This window comes from Panthera pardus, unplaced genomic scaffold (assembly GCF_024362965.1).
Source record: "Panthera pardus isolate Hobbes unplaced genomic scaffold, ASM2436296v1 HiC_scaffold_1, whole genome shotgun sequence".
Taxonomy (NCBI): domain Eukaryota; kingdom Metazoa; phylum Chordata; class Mammalia; order Carnivora; family Felidae; genus Panthera; species Panthera pardus.
In genome coordinates, this window is record NW_026526654.1 from 8750425 (window position 1) to 8772993 (window position 22569).

At 43.0% G+C, this 22569-nt stretch overlaps 1 protein-coding gene across 2 annotated transcripts; it reads left to right on the plus strand.

Annotated features, from left to right (window-relative positions):
• The first annotated feature begins 173 nt into the window (after window positions 1-173).
• Window positions 174-12176, plus strand: CHAMP1 (chromosome alignment maintaining phosphoprotein 1). 2 transcript variants are annotated; one of them, XM_019443797.2, is made up of 3 exons: window positions 174-305; window positions 3910-4039; window positions 8605-12176. In XM_019443797.2, the coding sequence occupies exon 3, from the start codon at window positions 8659-8661 to the stop codon at window positions 11128-11130; it is 2472 nt and encodes an 823-aa protein (XP_019299342.1). In that variant the 5' UTR covers window positions 174-305; window positions 3910-4039; window positions 8605-8658; the 3' UTR covers window positions 11131-12176. The 2 variants fall into 2 exon arrangements, with proteins under 2 accessions (XP_019299342.1, XP_019299343.1); XM_019443798.2 differs by lacking the exon at window positions 3910-4039 and having other exon boundaries at window positions 178-305.
• Window positions 12177-22569: the final 10393 nt, after the last annotated feature.

Here is a 22569-nt window from a genome sequence, read left to right on the forward strand (position 1 = left end):
GACTGAGCGCGTAACTTCCGGAGGCAGGGCGGGCTGCTCCGCACGCCAACGTACTCCCAAAACGGCGCCCGGCGATCTGCGATCTGATTGGGCGGCGCTGGAGGGCGCGGGACGACAAACTAGCTTCCCATCAGCCCCCACGGACCGTCCCGCGGCCGCGCGCACGCCCGCGCGCCCGCATCCCGCGCCTGCGCCGCGCAGCCATTCGGGAGGCCGCCGCGCTGCAGGGCCTCGCGGAGCAGCCGGGTCCCGCGAGCGCGGCTTCCGAGGTCATTCGAGTGTCTGGACGCCGCCGAGGCCCACCGGTGAGGAGCGGGGCGGGACTGTCGCCCGGGCCGGGGCCCACCCCGCCTCCGCCAAGGCCCGAGTCCGGGGAACCCCGTCCGGGGCGTGCACCGAGGAGCGGCCTGCGCCCGGTCCGCCGGCGAGGTGGGCCTCGGAGCGGGGGGCGAGCCCCGCGTTCTCTGCGGGAGGCGGGAAACGCTCTGCGCGATCCCGCGGGGAGGTCGGGAACCGGCTCGGGAAGGAAAGCGCTCCTTCCGCTACGGGCCAGGACGCAGTTTTCGCGGCACCTAGTCGGCGTGGGCTTTTGTCATTGTTGCTGCTTAAAAATGAGCTGGGCAACCCAGAGTGGAAGACACGTAATCACGTAGCTGGGAAGGGGTTACTGCCCAGAATATGTAAAGAACTTCTACGACTCAACAACAGAAACAACCTGGCTTTAAAAAACGGGCAAGTGCTGGCCAGTGAGCACGTCACAGGATGCTCCGCAGGATGCTTCCAGACATCAGAGTTAGGAAAATAAAAACCAGAATGAGGTACCACTTCACACCCACTCGGACGGCTGTCATCAAAAGAAAAATAACAGGTGTTGGGGAGGGTGTGGAGAAGGGGGCACACTCGTGCATTGCTGGCAGCCACGTAAAGGGGTGCAGCCAGGAGGTATGGAAAAAGGGTTAGTGGTTGCTCACATTTTAGCGTAGTTACTCTAACACCCAGCAATTCCGCTCCTAGGGCTAAACTCTAAAGAATTGAAAGCAGGGCCTCAAATATTTGTTCACCAGTGTTACTAGCAGCTTTATTCAAAATGAGCCAAAGGCGGAAATACTCCAGATGTCTATCAACAGATGAATGGAAAGCAAATTGTGTAATGTAATTCATCCATAAAAAGGAATAAAATTCTAATACATGCTGTAATATAGATGTGGAAAGTGAAATAAGCCAGACACAAAAGGACAAATGTATGATTCCACTCATAGGGACAGAAAATTGAGTAGAGATTACCAGGGGCTGCCGAGGTGGAGGGGTGGGGGGAATGGGGAGTTACTGTTTAATGGGTACAGAGTTTCTCTTTGTCCTAATGAAAAGTCCTGGAAATGGACAATGGTGATGTTATACAACATTGCAATATACTTGATTCCACTGAATTGTGCTTTTGAAATTGTTAAAATGGTAAATTTTGTTGTGTTTTGCCATAAGTTTTTAAAATGTACGGGAAAAGGCAAAACCAGGAAGACAGTAAAGAGATCAGTGGTTAATGAGGAGCACAGGGAATTGTTATGGCTGTGACATTCTGTCCATTCTGTAATGCTAGGTATGTGACACAGTGTGTGTGGAAAATTATAGACTTGTACAACAGGTAGAATGACCCCTAACTACACTCTGCACTTCAGTAACAATAATATATCAGTATTCATTCCTCAGTTATAACAAATACTAACAGAAGTTGTGTGCAGAGGAGGAAAGAAGGTATATGAAAGCTGAAACTTTGCATTCAATTTCTTCTTTAACCTAAAACTACAAATAAAGTTTACTACTTTTCAATTGACATTTAGGGGTGAAGAGAAATGCTACTGGATATATAATAGAACCCGATTGGTTTTAACTGTGCTATACATAATTTTGTGCATTTATTTTTAAAACTATGCATCAGAATGTTTTTAAAGACAACTAGTGGTGTTAGAGTCTAATGAAGCTGTTGGATAGGAGATAAGTGTGATGTGGTGGACTGGCAAACCACTAATGACAGAACTTTTTTAGGGACTGCGTGTAGCCTGTAGAGGCAGAAAGTAGGATGAGGGAAACTTTTGTAGAGTTACCTTCATACTTAGGCTTAGGAGCTCTGAAATTTGGGTGGGAGGGCAGAAGGAATCTGTGTGTCTGGCCTGTACTCAGGAGTCCCCATGGGAAAGACCTCATGGTGTTACAGCAGAGATCCAGAATCAGGATCTTGTGTTACTTCCTCTGACCTAAGTGTTGTGATCTTGGGCGCTTTTCTCCGTCAGCATCACTTTTCTCATTTTAAAGTGAAGGGTTTGGACTCAAGTCCTCTGACGACCCTTTCAGTCCCTTGCTGATCATTGACTTACGATTAGGGAGGGCTCTTACCTGGCAGGGCCAGTCATTCTAGTCCATGACTGAGTACTTTGTAACCCTGCTGGCTTCCACTTGCTGCTTCTAGGACACCTTACCTATTAATCCATACTTCTTCCACTTTTGAAGTTAATCAGTTTCTGTAATCCCAAAATACATGTTATTTATTTATTTATTTACTTATTTATTTATTTATATTTTTAAATGTTTATTAAAAACATAGAAACAGAGTGTGAGACGGGGAGGGGCAGAGAGAGAGAGAAAGACAGACCCAAAGAGGCTCCATGCTCTGAGCCGTCAGCACAGAGCCCGACGCGGGGCTCGAACTCACAAGCCGTGAGATCATGACCTGAGCCGAAGTTGGATGCTCAACCGACTGAGCCACCCAGGCGCCCCCCAAAATACATGTTTTTAAAGACTGCCTGCCATCCTGGTTGCTTTTGTTTGCGTGTTCCCCTGTGTTATGAACTCAAGTGTCCTTCCTGCTCAGAGCTAGAGACAGCGATCTACTGGGACTTTCTGTCCAGTGTAGACTATGGAATGCAGTTCTCTGTAGATTCGTCTTCCTGATTTTGTGCGCTGTACTGGCTTGTCAAGATCTTACTAAATTCCAGGGTATTAGTCAAGGTGTGTTAGAAAGAACCTGGAAAGATGGCAGAACTTTAATCTGGTCCTTTGTCAGATGTTCATTATTTGCTTCATCTTGAGCAAGTTACTTAATGTTTAGGCTTGAATTTCCTCAGCTATAAATTGAGTTTTAAAGTAGTTGCTCCCTGAGGTCTTTCTGCTCTAAATCCCAATGTTCAAAGGCTAGATGATAGCTTAGGTCTCTTCTAGTTTTAAAATCTTGTGAACCTAAGGTCAGGTCTCCAGTCTTCATGACCAGATGTTTTAGAGGTAACAAACACATACTTTCTTAGCATACACCGTGTGCCAGGGATGTGCAAGGGCTACAGGGTGAATGGGTAGACCCTGCCCTCAGAGAGCCAGACTCCTGCCAGAGGGTGAAGGCTACACTGGAGGTGCGCAGACAAAGAGGATGGGGGGTGGGAGTGGCCATTATTAAGAAGTAATTCTGCGTGAGGGGTCTGATGGCTGGGTGGCAAGACAGGGAGTGTAAAGAAGGGGCGATGCCTGTGCAAAGGTCCAGACGCTTGGTTTGTGGGGGAGTTACAGATGGGTCAGTACTTAGACCTGTCGGCGGCCAGACAGATCGTGAAGAGCTTTACATGCCTGGTTTTGTCTGCTGAGTGCTGTCACATCAGCTGAAGTGGGATGGTGGGCTGGAGAGTGCTGTGGTTAAACACATGAGCGTTAATTCTGTAGTGGATTTTAAAGTGGAATTAGACATGGGTGGCATCATGGTACGGTCACCTTTGGTATTATTTCAGTAAAGCAAGTGTTCAGCTTATTGGATTGGACCCCTGTCACTGTTGCAGGGAGCAGGACAGCGAGAGAAATAGGCAGAATTCTATTACAGGGCCACAGATGACCACAGAAATGTAGTTTTGATTATACTTCCTTTATTTTTTTCAGGTCCAACTTCTCATCTCTGTATCTCTGTTCTTCATGTACTACAGGCTTTTTTCTGTAGTTAAGTCAGAAAGCCATGTAGACTTGCCTGCCCTTTGAAGACAGACTTTTAAGACTTCTAGGAAGATAGCTGGTAAGTCTACCAGGGGATAGCATGTTGGTCTCTATTTCTTCCCTGTTGTAAAAGCACTTGTCCTGGATTCATAGTGTCTTTCTACCAGCTTTACTTAGCATATGTTTTTGTTTGCTTTTTAATGTTTAGGAGAATATTTTAAGATATGAACATTTTTGAAAAGTGTTTGGATTTCGTAAGGAAAAACCACTTATAAAAGCATATACACTCATATGTAATAATGTGGGAATGTGTGCTAGATATGCATTTATATGACAGAGTTTGGGGTTTGAGAAGTGAATTTTTTACCATTCTTTTTAATTTTTTTAAGAGGTTTATAGAGTATGATAATGAGGTGTGGGAGTAGGCAGGTTTGGGTAGTAGGCACTTTGAGATTGGCCAGAAGAGTTGGTGACAGGAAGAGGAAATAGGGGCAGGTGGGAGAGCTGGGGACTTTTAAAGTGTGAGGAGCTTGAAAGAGAATGGGATGGGTGAGATTCTGATTGGGTGGCACTAGATGAAGGGTGGGAGAGCTGATGATTTAGGCAACAATTAAAGACCAAAGGAGACCGTCCAGTCAGAGAAGCTGAGGTGGCTGGAGGCCGCCCGAGGCAGAAGCCAGCAGACTTAGGCCAAATGGTATTCCTCAAAGACGGACTCATTTACAGGAGCAGCTGTAAAATGTAGTGAGCGTACAATTTCCAGAGAGGCAAGAAACAGAGGTACAACTGATGGAAGATAGAAATAAGGAGGAAGAGTGGTAGAGCTTTGCCCGTAGAAAAGATCCACAGGACTTGGGTAGTAGTCGAGACCGGGGGTGTGGCTGAAGAGGGGACCAGCTCTCTACTGTTGCACTGTGTCAGAGGTGTCTATTTATGAGTTGTGCTTTTGTGTTATCCTCTTTTTCATTTGGTAAAACCTTCCTGGCAATAGAATATTGTGCTCAGTCATTTCTGTGGTAGTAGAAGGAAATGCTCTATACCCTCAGAGTTCATAATCTGATCCCCATATTGTACACTTATTGGGTTCATTGATAACTTCTGTTTTATGAGTTAGTATTGGTAAAAGTTGGTGAGTTAGCATATAGAAAATAAAATCGTTTCATTGATAGGACTATATTAGGGAAAGAAAGGAGAGGGGTCGCTAAGTAAGATACTTTTGCTGTATGCCAGTTTCTTGAGAAGATGGGAAAAGTCTCCATAGTTTTGTTTAATAAGTTTCTGAAGTCATGGAAGTAAAAAGCCTCTTCCTGTCATGAGTGGGACCTGAGTATATTTGGGATGAGATACTGTGTGTTGGTCAGTCATAAAGTTACCAAGATCATTTGGGAATATTTATTTACCAGAAATGAAGTATTTGTTAGAGGGTACTCTTGTAGTTTCTAATATAATAAATCATAGCTGACACTGAGTGCTAACTCTGAACATGCTACAAAATATCACATCCATTTTAGAGTCCAGGAAACTGAAGCATAGAAAGGTTTAGCAATTTAACAAAAGCCGTATCATGGAGCTAGGACTCCCTCAAACCCAGCAGGCCTGAGCTGTTAACCTCTGTGTCATAATACATACGACATAGGGAATATTATACTACAATGATGTGATATCCCCCATTATTTAATATGAGCATGCCTTGACTGTTCATTAGGGCCGCTTATTGCCAGGTGGGATTATTAAGATAAATCTTCCCTATTCTTTTAACATTCTTCTAGTTTTATGAAACATTGGGTCTGAGGTTAGCCTGCATGTTCTTTCTACATGTTTTACTTGCCAACCACGAGATCATGACCTGAGCTGCTGACTGAGCCACCCAGGTGCCCCAGAAATGTTAAGTCTTTTATTTTGTTAAAAAAAATTTTTTTTTTCTTACATTTATTTACTTTTGAGAGAGAGAGACAGAACACAAGTTGGGGAGGGGCAGAGAGAATGAGACACAAAATCTGAAGCAGCTTCCAGGCTCTGAGCTGTCAGCACAAAGCCCAGTGCAGGGCTTGAACTCACAAACTGAGATCATACCTGAGCCAAAGTCAGATGCTTAACCAGCTGAGCCACCCAGGCGTCCCTGTTAAGTCTTTTAAATGAATGTTTTTGAAATTATTAAAGGGCGATCCTGTGAACATAAGAAGTGTCTCTGTACTGTTTTCTGAGGAGCAGTAACATGGAAGGAATACATTTTGACCCTTCATTACTGTTAGCACAGAGCACATTGTGGGTCCTGGGGAGTGGCTGGTACTTTTGGTAAAGGATGGGACATAATGTAATGGGAAAAGACTTTGTGATCCATTTGGATAAACTGTATGTGTTACAGAATCTGTTTTAGCAGTTGTTGGGTTCCCATACTGAGAAGAACACACCAGATGGAGCCGGTGGAGAATAGGATAGAGTCCAGTTGGAAGAACGTGGGACTCTTGATCTTGGGGTCATGAGTTTGAACCCCGCGTTGGGAGTAGAGATTACCTTACAAAATTAAAAAGAAAAAGGAAAAAAAGGAAAAGAGTTCAGAATGGATTCATAAACACAAAATTTAGTAAATGCTAAATGGAACATTACACATCAGTGAGGAAAAGGGTTGCAGAGACAACTGAACTGTCCGTTTGGGGTGAAAAAATAAGCTGAAAAAATAGGCTATCCCACTCCTTATACACGATGGAGTAAAAATACAAATGTTAAAAAAAAAAGAATGAAACCATCAAAATCACAAGAAAAATATGTAGACTGCTTTAAAAGTAATGGAGTGGGAAAGCATGATTTAAAACAGTCGTAAGGAAAACCTTTAAGTTTTTCATTTGTATGTGAACCAGTTGTGTGTGAAAACAACGCATGCACACATACACACACACATACCGTAAGTCAAGAGATGGTAAACTAGGAACATATCTTCAGTAGAAGGACTGATTTATTTTATGCAAAGACTACAGATAATTAAAAGGACAAGGCATACCCTACAAAAGAAATACACATGTGTAATAAAAAGGGAAAATGTTCACTCTTTCTCATTAAAGAACAGCTCGTTAAAACGATGATGAGACTCCAGTTTTCACCCTAGAAGTAGCAGAGATTAGAAGTTAATAATAGTGTTCTTGAGGGATTGGGGAATTGCCCCTGAACTGTTGGTTGGTGTGCAGTACTACTGTAACTTTCTGAGAGGTGGGTGAAATGTATCAGTTTTAAATGCAAAGAGCCTTTGAACTGGGTAATTCACTTGTAGGAATTTTCCCTTCAGCAGCACCCTCATATTCAAGATATGTACAAGGAAATATAGTGCTTCCTCTATGTAAAAATGTCCTAGAAAATGCTCGTCATAATTCAGCAGAACTCCTGAGACCTATGCCTTCCCTCTCCATAGAAACATGAAAACTTGGCCTAGTTCTGTTTCCAGAATCACCAAAACCTGCTCCTCTCTTTGCTTTACCTGAAGCCTCAGGAGCCTGGTCTTGGTTCTCTTGAGCCACCTGCTCTTACTTAAATGAGCAGGTTGTAGAATATTGTGTTTAGAATCCTATTTGTGTAGCATGTCTTTGTGAGAGATTGTGTAGTCTTAGAGCAAGTGATACTGTGTAAATATCTTGTTCTGCACGAATGAGTATATTTCTAACTCTGAGCTTCTGTTACTTTTCACCATCCTAGAAAACGTGCTTATTTAAACTTTTAAAAAGTCATAATTACTGGCAAGCAAGTTCCTGCTTCAAGGATGTCCTCTATCTGAATTGCCCTTTTGCTAAGCAAACTCCTTTACATCATTCAGGATCTACGCTGGAGCTTCTTTCCTTGACAGCCTTTTCTGTGTTGCCCTTCACACTTACCTGTGCAACTAATGTTAGCACCATAGTACAAGACACATCTTTAAACCCAAGTGCCTAGAAAAGCAGGGGACAGAAAATAATTAATCTTAAATGAAAGAGTAAAATATTAGGATGGATAAAATATTATAAAATGTGTTGATATTTTTAAAAAGCCATCTTTTCATAATTTTAGATTAATGAGTGCTTTCTGAAATGGATCTAGTTTTCTTGCTCAGCCTTAAATTTGCCTAGCTTTAATTTTGATGTTTGCTCAACTTTATGTGCTGACAGCTTGTTGATGCAGAGTTATAGAGTCAAGGTGTAAGGCACACGCTGGGTAATTCTGGGGTCAGGCTTGGGTCACTGGTAGTCTAGAACATGGGTAAGGTACCATTCCGAACCTGTTTCTTCATCTATAAATGAAAATACTAATACTGAGTCATAGTGTTAGGTGGATTAAATGAGATGATATATGTAAAGGCAGTTTTGAGGCTCAGCTAAAAACTAATTCCATCTCGGGGTACCTGGGTGACTCAGTCATTTAAGCATCTGACTCTTGATCTCAGCTCAGGTATTGATCTCAGGGTCATGAGTTCAAGCCCTGTGTTAGGACTCCACTACTTTAAAAAGAAAAAAATTAATTCCATCTACCTTTTCTCTTCAAAATCTTTGTTGAGATATTATCTGATAAATGCACGTACCATTCTAGACTTAAAATTAAGCGGTTATAGAATGAAAAGTTCTAGGACAGCATTTTATTTAAAATTATGTTCCCTGAAAATAATTAATTTCTACTTTATTGCAGCACTATTGAAAGTTTTAAAAGAATATAATCGTGTGTGTTGTAACAGAAAGAGAAATGGAAGTATTCCAGGAACTCCGTAAGCCCTCAGCACGTTTGGAGTGTGACCACTGCAGTTTCCGAGGCACAGATTATGAAAATGTGCAAATCCACATGGGCACCATCCATCCAGAATTTTGTGATGAAATGGATGCTGGTGGGTTAGGTAAAATGATATTTTACCAGAAAAGTGCAAAGCTATTCCACTGCCATAAATGCTTCTTCACCAGCAAGATGTACTCTAATGTGTACTATCACATCACATCCAAACACGCAGGCCCAGAGAAGTGGAATGAGAAACCAAAAACTCAGCTAAGCAAAGAAGCAGATCCTGGGAAGAGCCCTCCTCTTCCTGAACACCAGAAAATACCCTCTAATTCAGCAGAACTCCCAAAATCTATACCTGCCCTTTCCATAGAAACACAGAAACTTGGCCCAGTTTTGTCTCCAGAATCCCCAAAACCTGCACCTCTCACTTCCCTGGAGCCTCAGAAGCCTGGCCCTGTTGTTTCTCCTGAGCCACAGATACCTTCTCTTCCTTCTCCTGACCCTGCAAAATCTGCCTCTCTTTCTTCTCCTGAACTTCCGAAGTCAGTCCCTGTTGTTTCTGAATCTCAGAAACCAGTCCCTATTCCTTCTCCAGAACCACAGAAACTTACTCCTTTATCTCCTGAGCCAGTAAAGGCCACTCTTCCTAATCCCAAACCCCAGAAACACTCCCATTTCCCAGAAACATTGGGGCCACCTTCAGCCTCTTCTCCAGAGTCACCAGTTTTAGCTGCCTCCCCTGAACCTTGGGGTCCTTCCCCAACTGCATCTCCGGAGTCTCGGAAGCCAGCCCGGACTGTCTCCCCTGAGCCAAGGAAGCCATCCCCATCGGAATCTCCTGAGCCTTGGAAGCCATTCCCTGCTGCCTCCCCAGAGCCCAGGAGACCAGCCCCAGCTGTGTCACCAGGTTCTTGGAAGCCAGGGCCACCTGGGTCCCCAAGGTCTTGGAAATCCAGTCCTTCAGCATCATCAGGACCTTGGAAGCCAGCTAAACCTGCTCCAGCTGTGTCTCCTGGTCCTTGGAAGCCAATTCCTTCTGTTTCACCTGGACCATGGAAACCAGCTCCCTCTGTGTCCCCCGCATCTTGGAAGTCTTCATCGGTCTCACCTGGTTCCTGGAAGTCTCCCCCCGCATCTCCTGAGTCGTGGAAGTCTGGCCCACCAGAACTCCGAAAGACAACTCCCACCTTGTCACCTGAACATTGGAAGACCATTCCCTCAGTGTCCCCTGAGCTTCGTAAAGCAGGACCTCCCTTATCTCCTGAGCTTCGTAAACCAGGCCCACCATTGTCCCCAGAGATCCGCAGTCCAGCGGGATCTCCAGAGCTCAGAAAACCTTCAGGGTCTCCAGAGCTTTGGAAGCTATCTCCGGATCAGCGGAAAACTTCTCCTGCTTCACTTGATTTTCCTGAGTCCCAGAAAAGTTCCCGTGGTGGTTCCCCTGATCTCTGGAAGTCTTCCTTTTTTATTGAGCCTCAGAAACCTATCTTCCCTGAGACCCGGAAACCTGGACCATCTGAGTCCCCCAAAGCCACCTCTGATGTCTGGAAGCCTGTTCTCTCTCTTGATGCTGAACCTAGAAAACCTGCCCTGTTTTCTGAGCCCACCAAAACAGCCCCTCCTGCTTCTCCTGAACCAAGAAAACGTGCTCTTTTTCCAGAGCCCCGGAAACATGCCCTTTTCTCAGAACTTCCCAAGTCTGCTATCTTCTCAGAATCCCAGAAGGCAGTTGAGCTTGGTGATGACCTACAGACAGATGCCATAGATGATCAAAAGTGTGATATTTTGGTTCAGGAAGACCTACTAGCTACACCTAAGAAACTCTTAGAAGACACTTTATTTCCTTCCTCAAAGAAGCTCAAGAAAGACAACCAAGAGAACTCAGATGCCGAGCTTAGTAGCAGTGAGTATATAAAAGCAGATTTAGATGTGATAGACAGCAAGGGCCAAGAATCAAGCAGCGATCAAGAGCAGGTTGATGTGGAATCTATTGATTTTAGTAAAGAGAACAAAATGGACATGACCAGTCCAGAGCAGTCCAAAAACGTATTACAATTTACTGAAGAAAAAGAGGCTTTTATCTCTGAAGAAGAGATTGCAAAATATATGAAGCGTGGAAAAGGAAAGTATTATTGCAAAATTTGTTGCTGTCGAGCTATGAAAAAAGGTGCTGTTTTGCATCATTTGGTTAATAAGCATAATGTTCACAGCCCTTACAAATGTACAATCTGTGGAAAGGCTTTCCTTTTGGAATCTCTCCTTAAAAATCATGTAGCAGCCCATGGGCAAAGTTTACTTAAATGTCCACGTTGTAATTTTGAATCAAATTTCCCAAGAGGCTTTAAGAAACATTTAACTCATTGTCAAAGCCGGCATAATGAAGAGGCAAATAAAAAGCTAATGGAAGCTCTTGAACAGCCACTGGAGGAGCAGCAAATCTGATTTTTACACTTGGCGTGGATATACGATCTACAGAGTTGTTTGTTGAAACTGTAAAGCCTAGTTAAGTAGCATAGTTGGAATGGTAGATGTTGATGTGTATGATGTACCGTGTTTGTCTCGGTAGTGTTACAAAGGGTAAGCATTTGGTCCTTTTTTTCATGGCCTCTGTTTATGTGGCTGTCTTGTTAAGTTAATAAATTCGTAACTATATTCCAGGTGGATTCAGATTTCTCTAATTTCTTTAAATGTATTTGAATAATATGAAGATGTAGGCGGTCCACTTAATCCAGAGCAAGTTGTACTCGATTTAAAACATCTAATAAAGTGTATCTTTTTTTTGTGAAACTGACTTCAGACAATGGAAATTATTAGTTGGAATGTTTAACAATTAGGCATGAAATTTTTTCTCTTTCCTTATTTTCAGATCATAAAAGTTATTTTGAAGTTCCTATTTGATCATATAAAGTTAGAATTTTGAGCAGTTCTAGATGTTTATTAGCTTTTACGTCATGGAAAATTGGAGTCTCAGGGTTGCTGATTTTCTGCTAAAAGAAGAGGGGTCAAGTAAGTTTGAAAATGTTTGCAGCCTTCTCCTCTAGGAGACTGGGAAAGATGAGTGTGACTTAGACTTAGGTCTTGTCCTTAGATGTTCCCTTTGGGTTCTTCCACACTGCACTGACACCCCAGCCCCCCCCCCCCCCCCCCCCCCCCCCCCGCTCCATTCTGGCTCTTTTCTTACCTGTGAGTTCACACCAATAGATGATCCTTAACTGCCAAATGTGTCAGAACTACACTTCTGCCCCTGGGCCTCATGCGCCACCTATTGGGATTTCAGACCTGGTAATGAGTAGGAACTGAAGAGTCTTCCAGATTCACAGTAGAAAATTTTATAAGTAGACGTTTCTGTTTGAGAGTACGTCAATTGTCTGTTTTCCACGGTTGTTACTGTAAATACCTTGTACCTGTTCGTGGGTTATTTTGTTCCAAAATATTTTGTCAAATGTGTATCGACCAAATTAAAAGCAAAGGCTTTCATGTCAGCAGTATCTTCATGTGTGTGTCTTCTTTTGTGTAATTTTCATTGTATAATACCCAGATTCCATTATTCTTTCCCATACTCCCTTTTTTCAGCATGCTGATTTTCATGTCTAGATAAGCATTTTCTAAGCTGTGTTTTCTCAGCTCTGTGGTCAGGTAAGTGAGGGAGAAGCTACCCTAGGTGAGGCTCCTTGTGGAATATCCACATCCTGGCTGACTCGTGAAACATTTAGTGCCATGAGGATTGGGAGACTACTTTTAATTAAGCTGTTTCTAGACGTTTTTGAACAGGGAGCACTTTTTCTCATAGCATCATAATTAGCATGCCAATCGAGAAGGTAGTGTTTACAGAATACTGGGAAGGTCTTACAGGCTCCAGGTCTCTCCCCTCTTTGAGCACAGTCTGGCAGGGAAAGCACTGTGAGTAGTTGATGGTGTTTTCAGTTCACACTGGGCACCTTGAGAGCAAGCTTCTACTACTGAGTTTTCCTTCTAGGCCAACAGGACAGATGGGATATCTTGGATATACAGTGGTCTTTTTCTCATCTATACTGACTTGATTAAAATTACAACTGGAAAAGAGAATGTGCAGCACCCAGAAACCCTTTTGAAGCCTGCAGTCTCAGACCAATTGTGTTATGTATAACACATTTTCCTTAGGACCTTGCATACTTCTCACAGAACGCTTCCTAGACTTTTGCTCAAGGTGGAGCCAACTAGATCCCATGACTTGCCATCTTAGGTGAGTTTTTTCGTAACACAGGATGTTATGCTAAAGTAGGGGGTGACAAATAGTTTTGGCCTCTAAGCCACCATGTTCTTGGCTCATCTCATTTGTGGCTTTCCACTTTTTTTTCCTTTTACCTCTTCCGGTCAAAGTAACCTAATACCCTTTTTTTCAACCTTGATAATTCTGGTTTCTATATGATAGCATCCCAACTCTAATCAATGCAGCCCTACATGTTCATTTTATTTTCCTATGTAATTACAACTATTTTAAATGAACTCGATCCAGTTATTTTATATAATACGAAAAATTGTACCATCTTTCGCTCAACACTCATGGACCTGACACCATTACATTTTAGGGTGGCCTATTTAGTTTTCATTAATTTGACCCTAAGTACATGAACTATGATGTGTCTTTAGCAGATACTGCTTTTGTTTTAAATATTGGTGTGGATTGTAGCTTTTGTCTTAGATGAAGGCCTAGACGGGTGCTTACCATGTTGGATCTTCAGAGATCGTAAAGTGAAGAGGGGCATCTTTTAAGCTGAGTTACATCCCTAGATCTTAAAAACCCTGAAATTGTCCCCATTTCTCAATCTTGCAATTTCTGTTGAGTAACTTTGAGTATGCAGTGTATTAGTTTCCCCTTCCTGTCATAACAAATGACATGAAATTTAGTTGCTTAAAACAACACAAATTTGTTTTCCGACATTTCTGTAGTTCACAGGGCCAAAGTCAAGGTGTCAGCTGGGCTGCCTTTCCTGGAGGCACCAGAAGAGCATCCGTTCCCTTCCCTTTATGTTTTCTGTCGGTTCGTGGCCCGCTTGCTAGCACCTACATCTCCTGCTTCCTTCTTCCATGTAAGGGCCCTTAACGTTTACATTAAGCCACCTGGATAATCTAGGATGATCTCCCTGTTTTGAAGGCAGCGGATTAGCGGCCCTAAATCTTTGCCATATAAACTGCCATAATCACAGGGTCTGGTGGTTTGGACTTGGACGTCTTTTGGGGCTACCGCCTGCTAGACCTGGGCTTGAAATTTGGGGTTTTGATTCCTCTGCTTGACCTATTGCAAGCTAGGTTTCTTCAGCAGTATATCTTCTGTGGCCACCTCACTGTGTACATGTATTAGTACCGTAGACTGCTTGTAGTCTGGGGACTCCAGTGTCAACCCCCATTCACCCTTTACACACAAGTAAGGTCTCCACAAGACTGATTTTTATGTTGCACATTTAAGGTCCAGTTACTTAGGATCTTCCATTGGCAAACCATACCTTACTCAAGCAGCCTTCCAACCCTCCCCCTGCTCATTTTTTTCTTCCCCAAGAAAATGCTCCCTCTGTTTCCTGTTAAACTGCTATCCTCACCAAGCCTGGCACATTTCCCTCCACCTTCCAATGCTAGTCTTGCCAAACTGCATTGTATTTTAGGAATTGGAGAAAGAACAGAAAAACCCTGTAAGGCTGAATTGGGCCTCATTTAGTATTGATTCAGTGCAGGAATGTAACATTTTCGTTACAAATTCTCCAGACTGGAGACACTACACTAAATCTGAAAACTGAAAAAAGTCATTGGAATGAAATCAGATGTGTCAACACTTTTGATCCTCACCAATTAATGGCTTAGTTGGTTTGAGCATAATTTTAATCAACTTTTGCTTCCATCACCACCCAATCTATTCGAATGCTTGTCGTGGGCCTGGTTTGTATAAATGGGAGAGTTTTAGTCATGTGAAATAAGAAGGTAGTAAAAGCCAATCAATTCCAGTGAGGATTCTGGGAAGATGGTGGAGTGGGACACCCCAGGAATCTGTCCCCCCCCATGTGGACAATTACACTCATAGAACCTGTCTGATGTAACTATTTGGAACTCCAGTCTCTTGAAGGCTCACAACTTCCAGGGGAAGACTTGTACAGTAAATTTTAGCTCTTCACACAGTGGCAGCTACCCACCCCCCACCCCTGGCCATGTGAGCATCTTGCCCACAACTTACAGGAACTAAGGTGGGTAAAAAGGACCCTGTCTTCCAAATTGTTGGGCATCTGTGCTTTGCTGATTGCTAGTTTTGATCAAAGAGGTGCAGGCAGACAGGCATTCTCATTCTATCTCCCCCATTAATGCAATCCCCTTCCCCCACCCCACTCCCACCTCCCGGCTGAAGTGACTTTCAGGATATTTAAAGGGGCAGCACTCCACCCACCCATCTCCCACTGCCCTGACCTCAGTTTTGCTTTTCCCCTTTGGGGAGCCAGACTTTAAAGACTAGGACTTTGAAAAACAGCTGCATGTACAGGGAAAATTAGAAAGTGGCCATGAATGCCCAAGGAAAGGCTCAGAATGACATAAGACACTTTACACCTCAGGCTGATCCTCAGCGTAGAGCATACAATAATAAGACAGTAAATCCTGGGAAAGGAGGAGAAACTGATTTACACAGTTACACATTTTAGATTCAAAAGTCCAGTGTTTCACAAAATAGAAGACAAACAGGAAAGTGTGACCCATTCAAAGGAAAAAACTTGAACAGAAACTGTCCCTGAGAAAGACTTAATGGCAGATTTATTAGACAAAGACTCCAGAACGATGGACCTAAAGATGCTCAAAGGCCTAATGAGAAGTGGAGAAAGTCAACAAAATGATGTATGGACAAAATGGAAATACCAACAGGGTGATCAAAAACCTAAAAAGAAACCAAGAAGAAATTCTGGAGCTGAAAATACCACAACTGAGATGAAAAATTCACTAGAAGGATTCAAAGGCAGATTTGAGCAAACAGAAAAATCAGTGAACGTAAAGACAGGATGATGAAATATATCCAGGCTGAGGAACAGAAAGAAAAGATTGAAGAAAAGCAAGCAGAACCTAAGAGACCTGTAGGACACCATCAAGTAGACGAACATACACTCTATGGGTGTCCCAGAAGAGGGAGAGAAAGGGGCAGAGCAAATATTCAAAGAAATAAATGGCTGAAAACTTCCCAAACATCCAGGAAGTTCTACAAACTCCAAGAAGTATGAACTCAGAAACACATTATAGTTGAAAGAAAAAGAATGAATCTTGTAAGCAGTAAGAGAGAAGAAAATTGTCACATACACAGGATCCTCAATGAGATTATGTGCAGATTTCTTATCAAAATTTATAGGCCAGAAGACACTGGGTCAAAGTAAGAGTGCTAAAATAAAAAAAACCTGTCAACCAAGAATCAAATATCTGGCAAACACAGTCCTCCAAAAGTGAGGAAGAAATCAAGACATTCCCAGAAAAAAAAAAGCTCAGGGAGTTTGTGACCACTAGATATGTCCCACAGTAAATGTTCAGCAGAGTCCTGCAGGGACACTAGACACTACCTTGAAGCTGTATGGAGAAAGTAATATCTTCATAAAGGTAAACGTATGGTCAATTATAGATGCTGGTACTATAACAATGGTTTGTAACTGTACTTTTTTCTTAGCTAAGTGATTTCAGAGACTAAATACATATAAAGAAAAAAATTATTATAAAACCAGTATTATTGTAACTTGGCTTTGTGACTCCAAGTCTTGTTTTCTACGTTACTCAGGAGACTACTGCATTTAGAAGAATTAGTTTTGGTTTGGGGACATACAGTGTATAAAGTTGTAATTTTGTGGTATCAACAACGTAAAGGGGGAGGGATAGAGTTGTAAGAGAGCAGAGTTTTTGTATGCTTATTCAACTTATGCTGCTACAAATTCAAATTAGAATGTTATAACTTTAAGATGTTGATCCCCATGGTACCCACAAAGAAAATTGCTGTAGATTTCATGCAAAAGGAAATAAAGAATTCAAACATTTTACTTTTAAAAATCAACTAAATGTAAAAGGGAAAAATACAGGAATGAGGGGAAGAAATCTGGACAAACTTTCAATATGCCCTATGAGCTACAGAGCATATGGGAAACAAATAGCACAATGTCTCCTCTAGTGGATCAGACAGAGACTTTCCACCTCAGCAAGAAAGAACTGGATGATAAACTGAGGACAGTTCACGAGCCCCCTTATAGGTGGGAAAAAAGCGGGGGGTGGGGGGCGGGGGCAGGACCCCAGAGGGTTTTGCTGGTGCGAAGGGGCTCTTCTCTTCTGCCAGGCAGAGCTGGCTCTGCTAAATGACCATCTCAAATTCACAGCCAGCAGAGTGAGGCAGGCAGGAACTGACAGGGTCTGCTGACTCCACAGTGCCTGGCACATTGTAGGCACTCAATAAATGCTAGTTGAATACATGAGTGAATGGACTTTCCACACACATGCAAGTGAAAGGCTACCAGGAACCTGATGCTGGCCAGCTGAGTCCCTTTGTGCGATGTATCGTGACAACACAAAGCCAATCATCTTCCAGTCTTGTTTGCTCCTGCTAAGGAGGAGGCAGAGGGCACTTTGCTTGGAACAGGGTTCCTGAGTAAAGGTCACCTGCTCTTGCTGGTGAAGAAAAAAGCAGGAGTGGTGAGCATAGAAACCAGCCTGACCTTGGATACTCTTTGTGCTTGTGGAACTGCAAAAGGAACCCATGACTTCTCTCCTGCCCTATATTATGTATGAGACTGGAAGCCAGGCTCCCTCTCCATGCAAGGACTCCCACCATCTGACTGTTAACAAAACTGAGGTAAGGCACCAGCAAAGCTAAGGACCTACTTTGTTGGACATTATAGCTTTAACGCTTGATAAGCACACACTTACTCTCCTGCTGAGGATAATGAGCATAGTGGTTGAGAGCTTGGGCTGTGCATTCAGACAGACCTACATTTGTACCTGCCTTCATCACTTAATGTGTGTGTATATGTGTGTGCATGCCTGAATGTGAGCTTGAGTGAGTTGTTATCCTCATAGGCAAAATGGGATAGATTGCAGGACCTACCACATAAGGTTATTATGGAATAAGACAGCATAAAGTGCTCAGAGCAGTTAGTAAATGTTAGATGCCACTGTTACTCATACGTTAATTGAATTGTGCAAATGAGAATTTTCACCACTGGTAGGGAAAGTAATATTGAAGGATGAAGATTTTATGGCTTACCTCCTCTTGGCAAGGTATTGCGGGCCTTTGGGGATTTCTTTCTATCAAACATCTGAATTACAAATAGCCAACACGTAACCACCATGAAAATATCCAATGGTGGACTCCCACCCTGGAGTCATAGCTGATGTCGGAGCTCTAGTGGGCAAGATATCTGATTCCCCACACACCATGTGAGTGTAAGTCACCATGTAAGTGAGACATTGGGTCCTGCTTAAAACTCAACCCAGGCACTACTTCCTCACCGAGGAAGCCTTTCTTGCTTCCAGGCTGGGCAAGACACCTTTTCCAAGGCTCCCAGACACCTATTGTTGCTGACTTTTACTGGAGTGTTTCCCTCTTCTTGAGGGCAGAGACTTGCATGTCATATTCCTGGAAGTAGCATTTTCTCAAATATTTGTTGAGGAGTAGAGGATTGGGCATTCTTTGCTACCCAGCATTTTCCCATGGACACTGTGCTACCTATCAGTTATTTTTGAACCTGGCTGCACATTAGAATCACCTGGAAAGCTTTATGGGGCACCTGTGTGGCTCAGTCGGTTAAGCCTCTGACTTTGGCTCCAGTCGTGATCTCGCAGTTCATGAGTTCGAGCCCCACATTGGGCTCTGTGCTGACAGCTCAGAGCCTGGAGCCTGCTTCAGATTCTGTGTCTCCCTCTCTCTCTCTGCCCCTCCCTTGCTCATGCTCTGTCTGTCTCTCTCAAAATGAATAAATGTTAAATTTTTTTTTAATAAGAAAAAAAAATCACCTGGAAAGCTTTAAAAACTACTGGTTCCTGGGCCCCATTCCAGGCCAGTGAAATCTGGGTATAGAACTCAGGCTTGGGTGTTTTCCAGAGTCTCACATGTTTCCAAATACAGTCACAATTGAGACCCAGCATTATAAACCATGAATGCTAAGCCCTCAGGCTTACCCATAGCCCAGCCAGCCCACCCTCATGGAGCTATTGGGGAACACAGGAGTAGGGCACAATGACTGTGCCCATTGTGAATCACATTCGTAGTAAAGCAGGAATGTCCTGTCATGTAATTTTAGTTTTAAAACAATATCTAAACAAGCAGAGAAAAAGCCAAAGGAGTTCAATTCTTTAAATTGTGGTCCACGAGGGCTGCCTGTTTGGCTCAGTCTGAAATCCGACTCGATTTCAGCTCAGGTCATGGTTTGTGAGTCTGAGCCCGAGTCAGTACTTGAAGTCTGTGGTTAAAAAATTACATTTGTTCCCAGTGGGGAATTCTACTGCCTATGTTTCACCTTTGGAGCTTCCTGTCATTAGTGAAGCCATGTTTGCCAGAGGAGAAGCACAGAGGGGAGGCTGGGCGGAAAGATGGCAGCCTCTGCTGGTCTCACCCAGCCTCTTCCACTCTAAACGGGTGGGATTTCCTCTGGACAGAATTCAAGGCAAGCATAAAGTATCATGAGACTACACAACTTTCCAAACGTTTCTCATGTTTAAGGGATGTAGATTTTCCTGTATCTTAAGTAGTAAGTAGTAAGCTGGAATTTCTTAAGTAGTAAGCTGGAAGAGGGATGGCATTTAAGGGTTGGGGTGAGCGAACAAATGGCAGAAAGAACCAGTAATTTGGTGCAGCAAAGGCCTCTTTCCCTTATGGGTTGGCTGGTCTTTGGCACATCACATGGTTTGTCTGCAACACACCTGAATGATAATACTGCTTCTAAGATGAGTTCAAGGACACACAGGAGGAGGTTTGAGAGACAGTTTAGGAACACAGAGAAGGGTGTGAGCTTGAGGTCACAGAATGATTTCCAAAAGGCTAAAAAAGCAGAATGAATGTGTTTTAGACTTAATCAGATTGTGAGTACAGAATAAGCAAATGAGCCGGTTCCCAAAGGAGAATTTGGGGAACAACAGTGTATTTAGTGAAGGCTGAAATAGCCGCTGAAAATCTGTTTTTTATCAACTTTATTTCCCAATTGCAGTCATTTTTCATACAATTAAATATTTCTACTTGCTATTGACTAAAAAATAAACATATAGATTAGTTGCCAGGCAGAATCGTTTTTAGCAATATATATTTGACTATTAAATATGTGTAAAATGTTTGGTAGTAGTACAGAACAAAATTAAAGGGTTTATTGATTAGTTTTTAAATAAATTAACTATTCCTAAAGCCCAATACTAGAGTTTCATATACTCATGTACTGCTATTTACTGAAGCAACATAGCTCCCATTACCATATTCCCTGCTTCACAAACTCCTAAGTTTAGTTACACATTATACTGCATTACCTTAGGTAGTAAGAAACAGACTGTTAGCTCTACATAAGTTTAATCTTGACTTTACTGCATTTAGTAATCTCTTAACAAGATGTGTTCCTGATTCCTTTGTATAAATTTGTCCTCATTTTGAGACATAAATTTCATATTTATTTGAATTGAAAACAAAGTTATGGGGCACCTGTCTGGCTCAGTCAGTGGAATATGTGACTCTTTATCCCTGGTTTGTGGTTTCAAACCCCATGTTGGGTGTAAAGTTTACTTAAAACTCTTGGGGGCACCTGGGTGGTTCAGTCGGTTAAGCGTCTGACTCTTAGTTTCAGCTCAGGTCATGATCTCACGGGTCCATGAGATGGAGCCCTGTGTCTAGCTCCATGCTGAGAGCATGAAACCTGCTTGGGATTCTCTCTCTCTCCCTCTCTCTGCACCTCCCCACTTGCTCTCTCTCTCTCTCTGTCTCTCTCAAAATAAATAAACTTTAAAAAAAACAAAGTTATACTTTTCTGAGAAAATAAGCCTGATTTTGACTCATTGGTCTAAAAACAAAGACTAATTGGCAGAGGTTACATGGTGACTATTTTCCATAAATTGCATTAATTAAATCTACAATCCAAGGCTTTCGTAAACTCTCTGTAAAAATATTGTACTGACAAACATGTACTGAAATTACTGCCTTGAACTCCACCCACCAACAAGTTTTCTTGAATAGATCAGATTAAACTGTTTACCTCTAAGAATGAAAGGGTAGCAGGTGTGATTAGTAGTTATTTGATAAGTCCCGGTAAAGTCTTCTTCTGTGCCTGCTTCCCAGGAACAGAAAATTAATGAGTCTACTGATTGAATAACAAATCCTTTTAAAAGTCAGGTCTTTGGGGCGCCTGGGTGGCTCAGTCGGTTGGGCATCCGACTTCGGCTCAGGTCATGATCTCGCAGTTCGTGGGTTCAAGCCCCGCATCAGGCTCTGTGCTGATGGCTCAGAGCCTGGAGCCTGCTTCGGATTCTGTGTCTCCCTCTCTCTCTGACCCTCCCCTGTTCATGCTCTGTCTCTCTCTGTCTCCAAAATAAATAAACGTTAAAAAAAAAATTTAAAAAAAGTCAGGTCTTTGGGGTGCCTGGGTGGCTCAGTCAGTTGAGCATCTGACTTCGGCTCAGGTCATGATCTCACAGTTCGTGGGTTCAAGCCCTGCATCAGGCTCTGTCCTGACAGCTCAGAGCCTGGAGCCTGCTTTAGATTCTGTGTCTCCCTCTCTCTCTGCCCTTCCCTTGTTCATGCTCTGTCTCTCTCTCTCAAAAACAAACATTAAAAAAGTTAAATAAATAAATAAATAAATAAATAAGGCAGGTCTTTGCTTTCAGTAAGATTCAGAGGATTATCAGATGGTAAACCCTCAGAAGTAATTTGTGATTATAGATAACTGGAACATTTGGTGTATAACTTGAAAGAAATTTAAAGAATTAGGTGGCATTTTTATAACAAGACCCCTCTGCTCCCTCATACATCAACACAGTCTCAGCAATTAGACCCATAAAAATGAAAAACAGAAGAGGACAAGGTATTCTTTCAATTCATCTGTGAACATATGAACCAACTGGAAAAAAAATCCCCATCTGAGATGAATTTTCTTTTTAACATTTTATTACTGGAAATTTTAAACATTCACAGGAGAGAGAGTAATAACATGGACCCATACCAGCTTCAGCAGTTGCCAATATGCTGCTGTTTTCAGTTCACAGAGGGACATTATACCTTCTCTGCTTAGGTCTTCGTCAGGCTGCTATAGCAGACCACCACTGACAGGCTCCCATGGTGGGCAACACCTGTGCCAGAATGTGTGTGTCTGCTTCTTTGGGCAGGTTACCTGGAAGTCATGGATGGATTCTCTCTGCCTGGAATAAGAAATGACCCTCCCAAGAGAGGTGAGGAGCCCCCCACAGATTTCCTGCTGAACGAGCAGCAGCAGGGCAAGTACGGGCTGCGGTGGAGGGGACGCAGGGTGCATGTGGCATTTTCAAGTCACCTTGGGCATCATGGCTGCTCCTTCCTCCCTATTTAAAGAAAGCCCTTGTTCTTGGCACTAGAGGCCTGACTCATGGATATGAGGGAAGCCAGGGCGTGTCCCACTTGGCTGAACTTGTACAGGCTGACTGTGGTTTACAGCAGCCCCCAGGAGAGCTGCAGAGCATCCATGAGACCTCCTGTCTAGGAGCTGATAGGGGTCCTCCATGGGCCACATGGTCAGATGCTTTTCTTTCCTGAGAGTGTCCCAGAGTGGAACCAACAAAGGGTGAATTGATTTGTTCACTCATTTAAAAGTGCCTACTCTGTGTCAGAACCAGTGTTAGGCTCTGGAATATGAAATGAATAAAGCAGCTTGCTTCTGTGGTGTTCAAAGGCAGAGGGGAGTG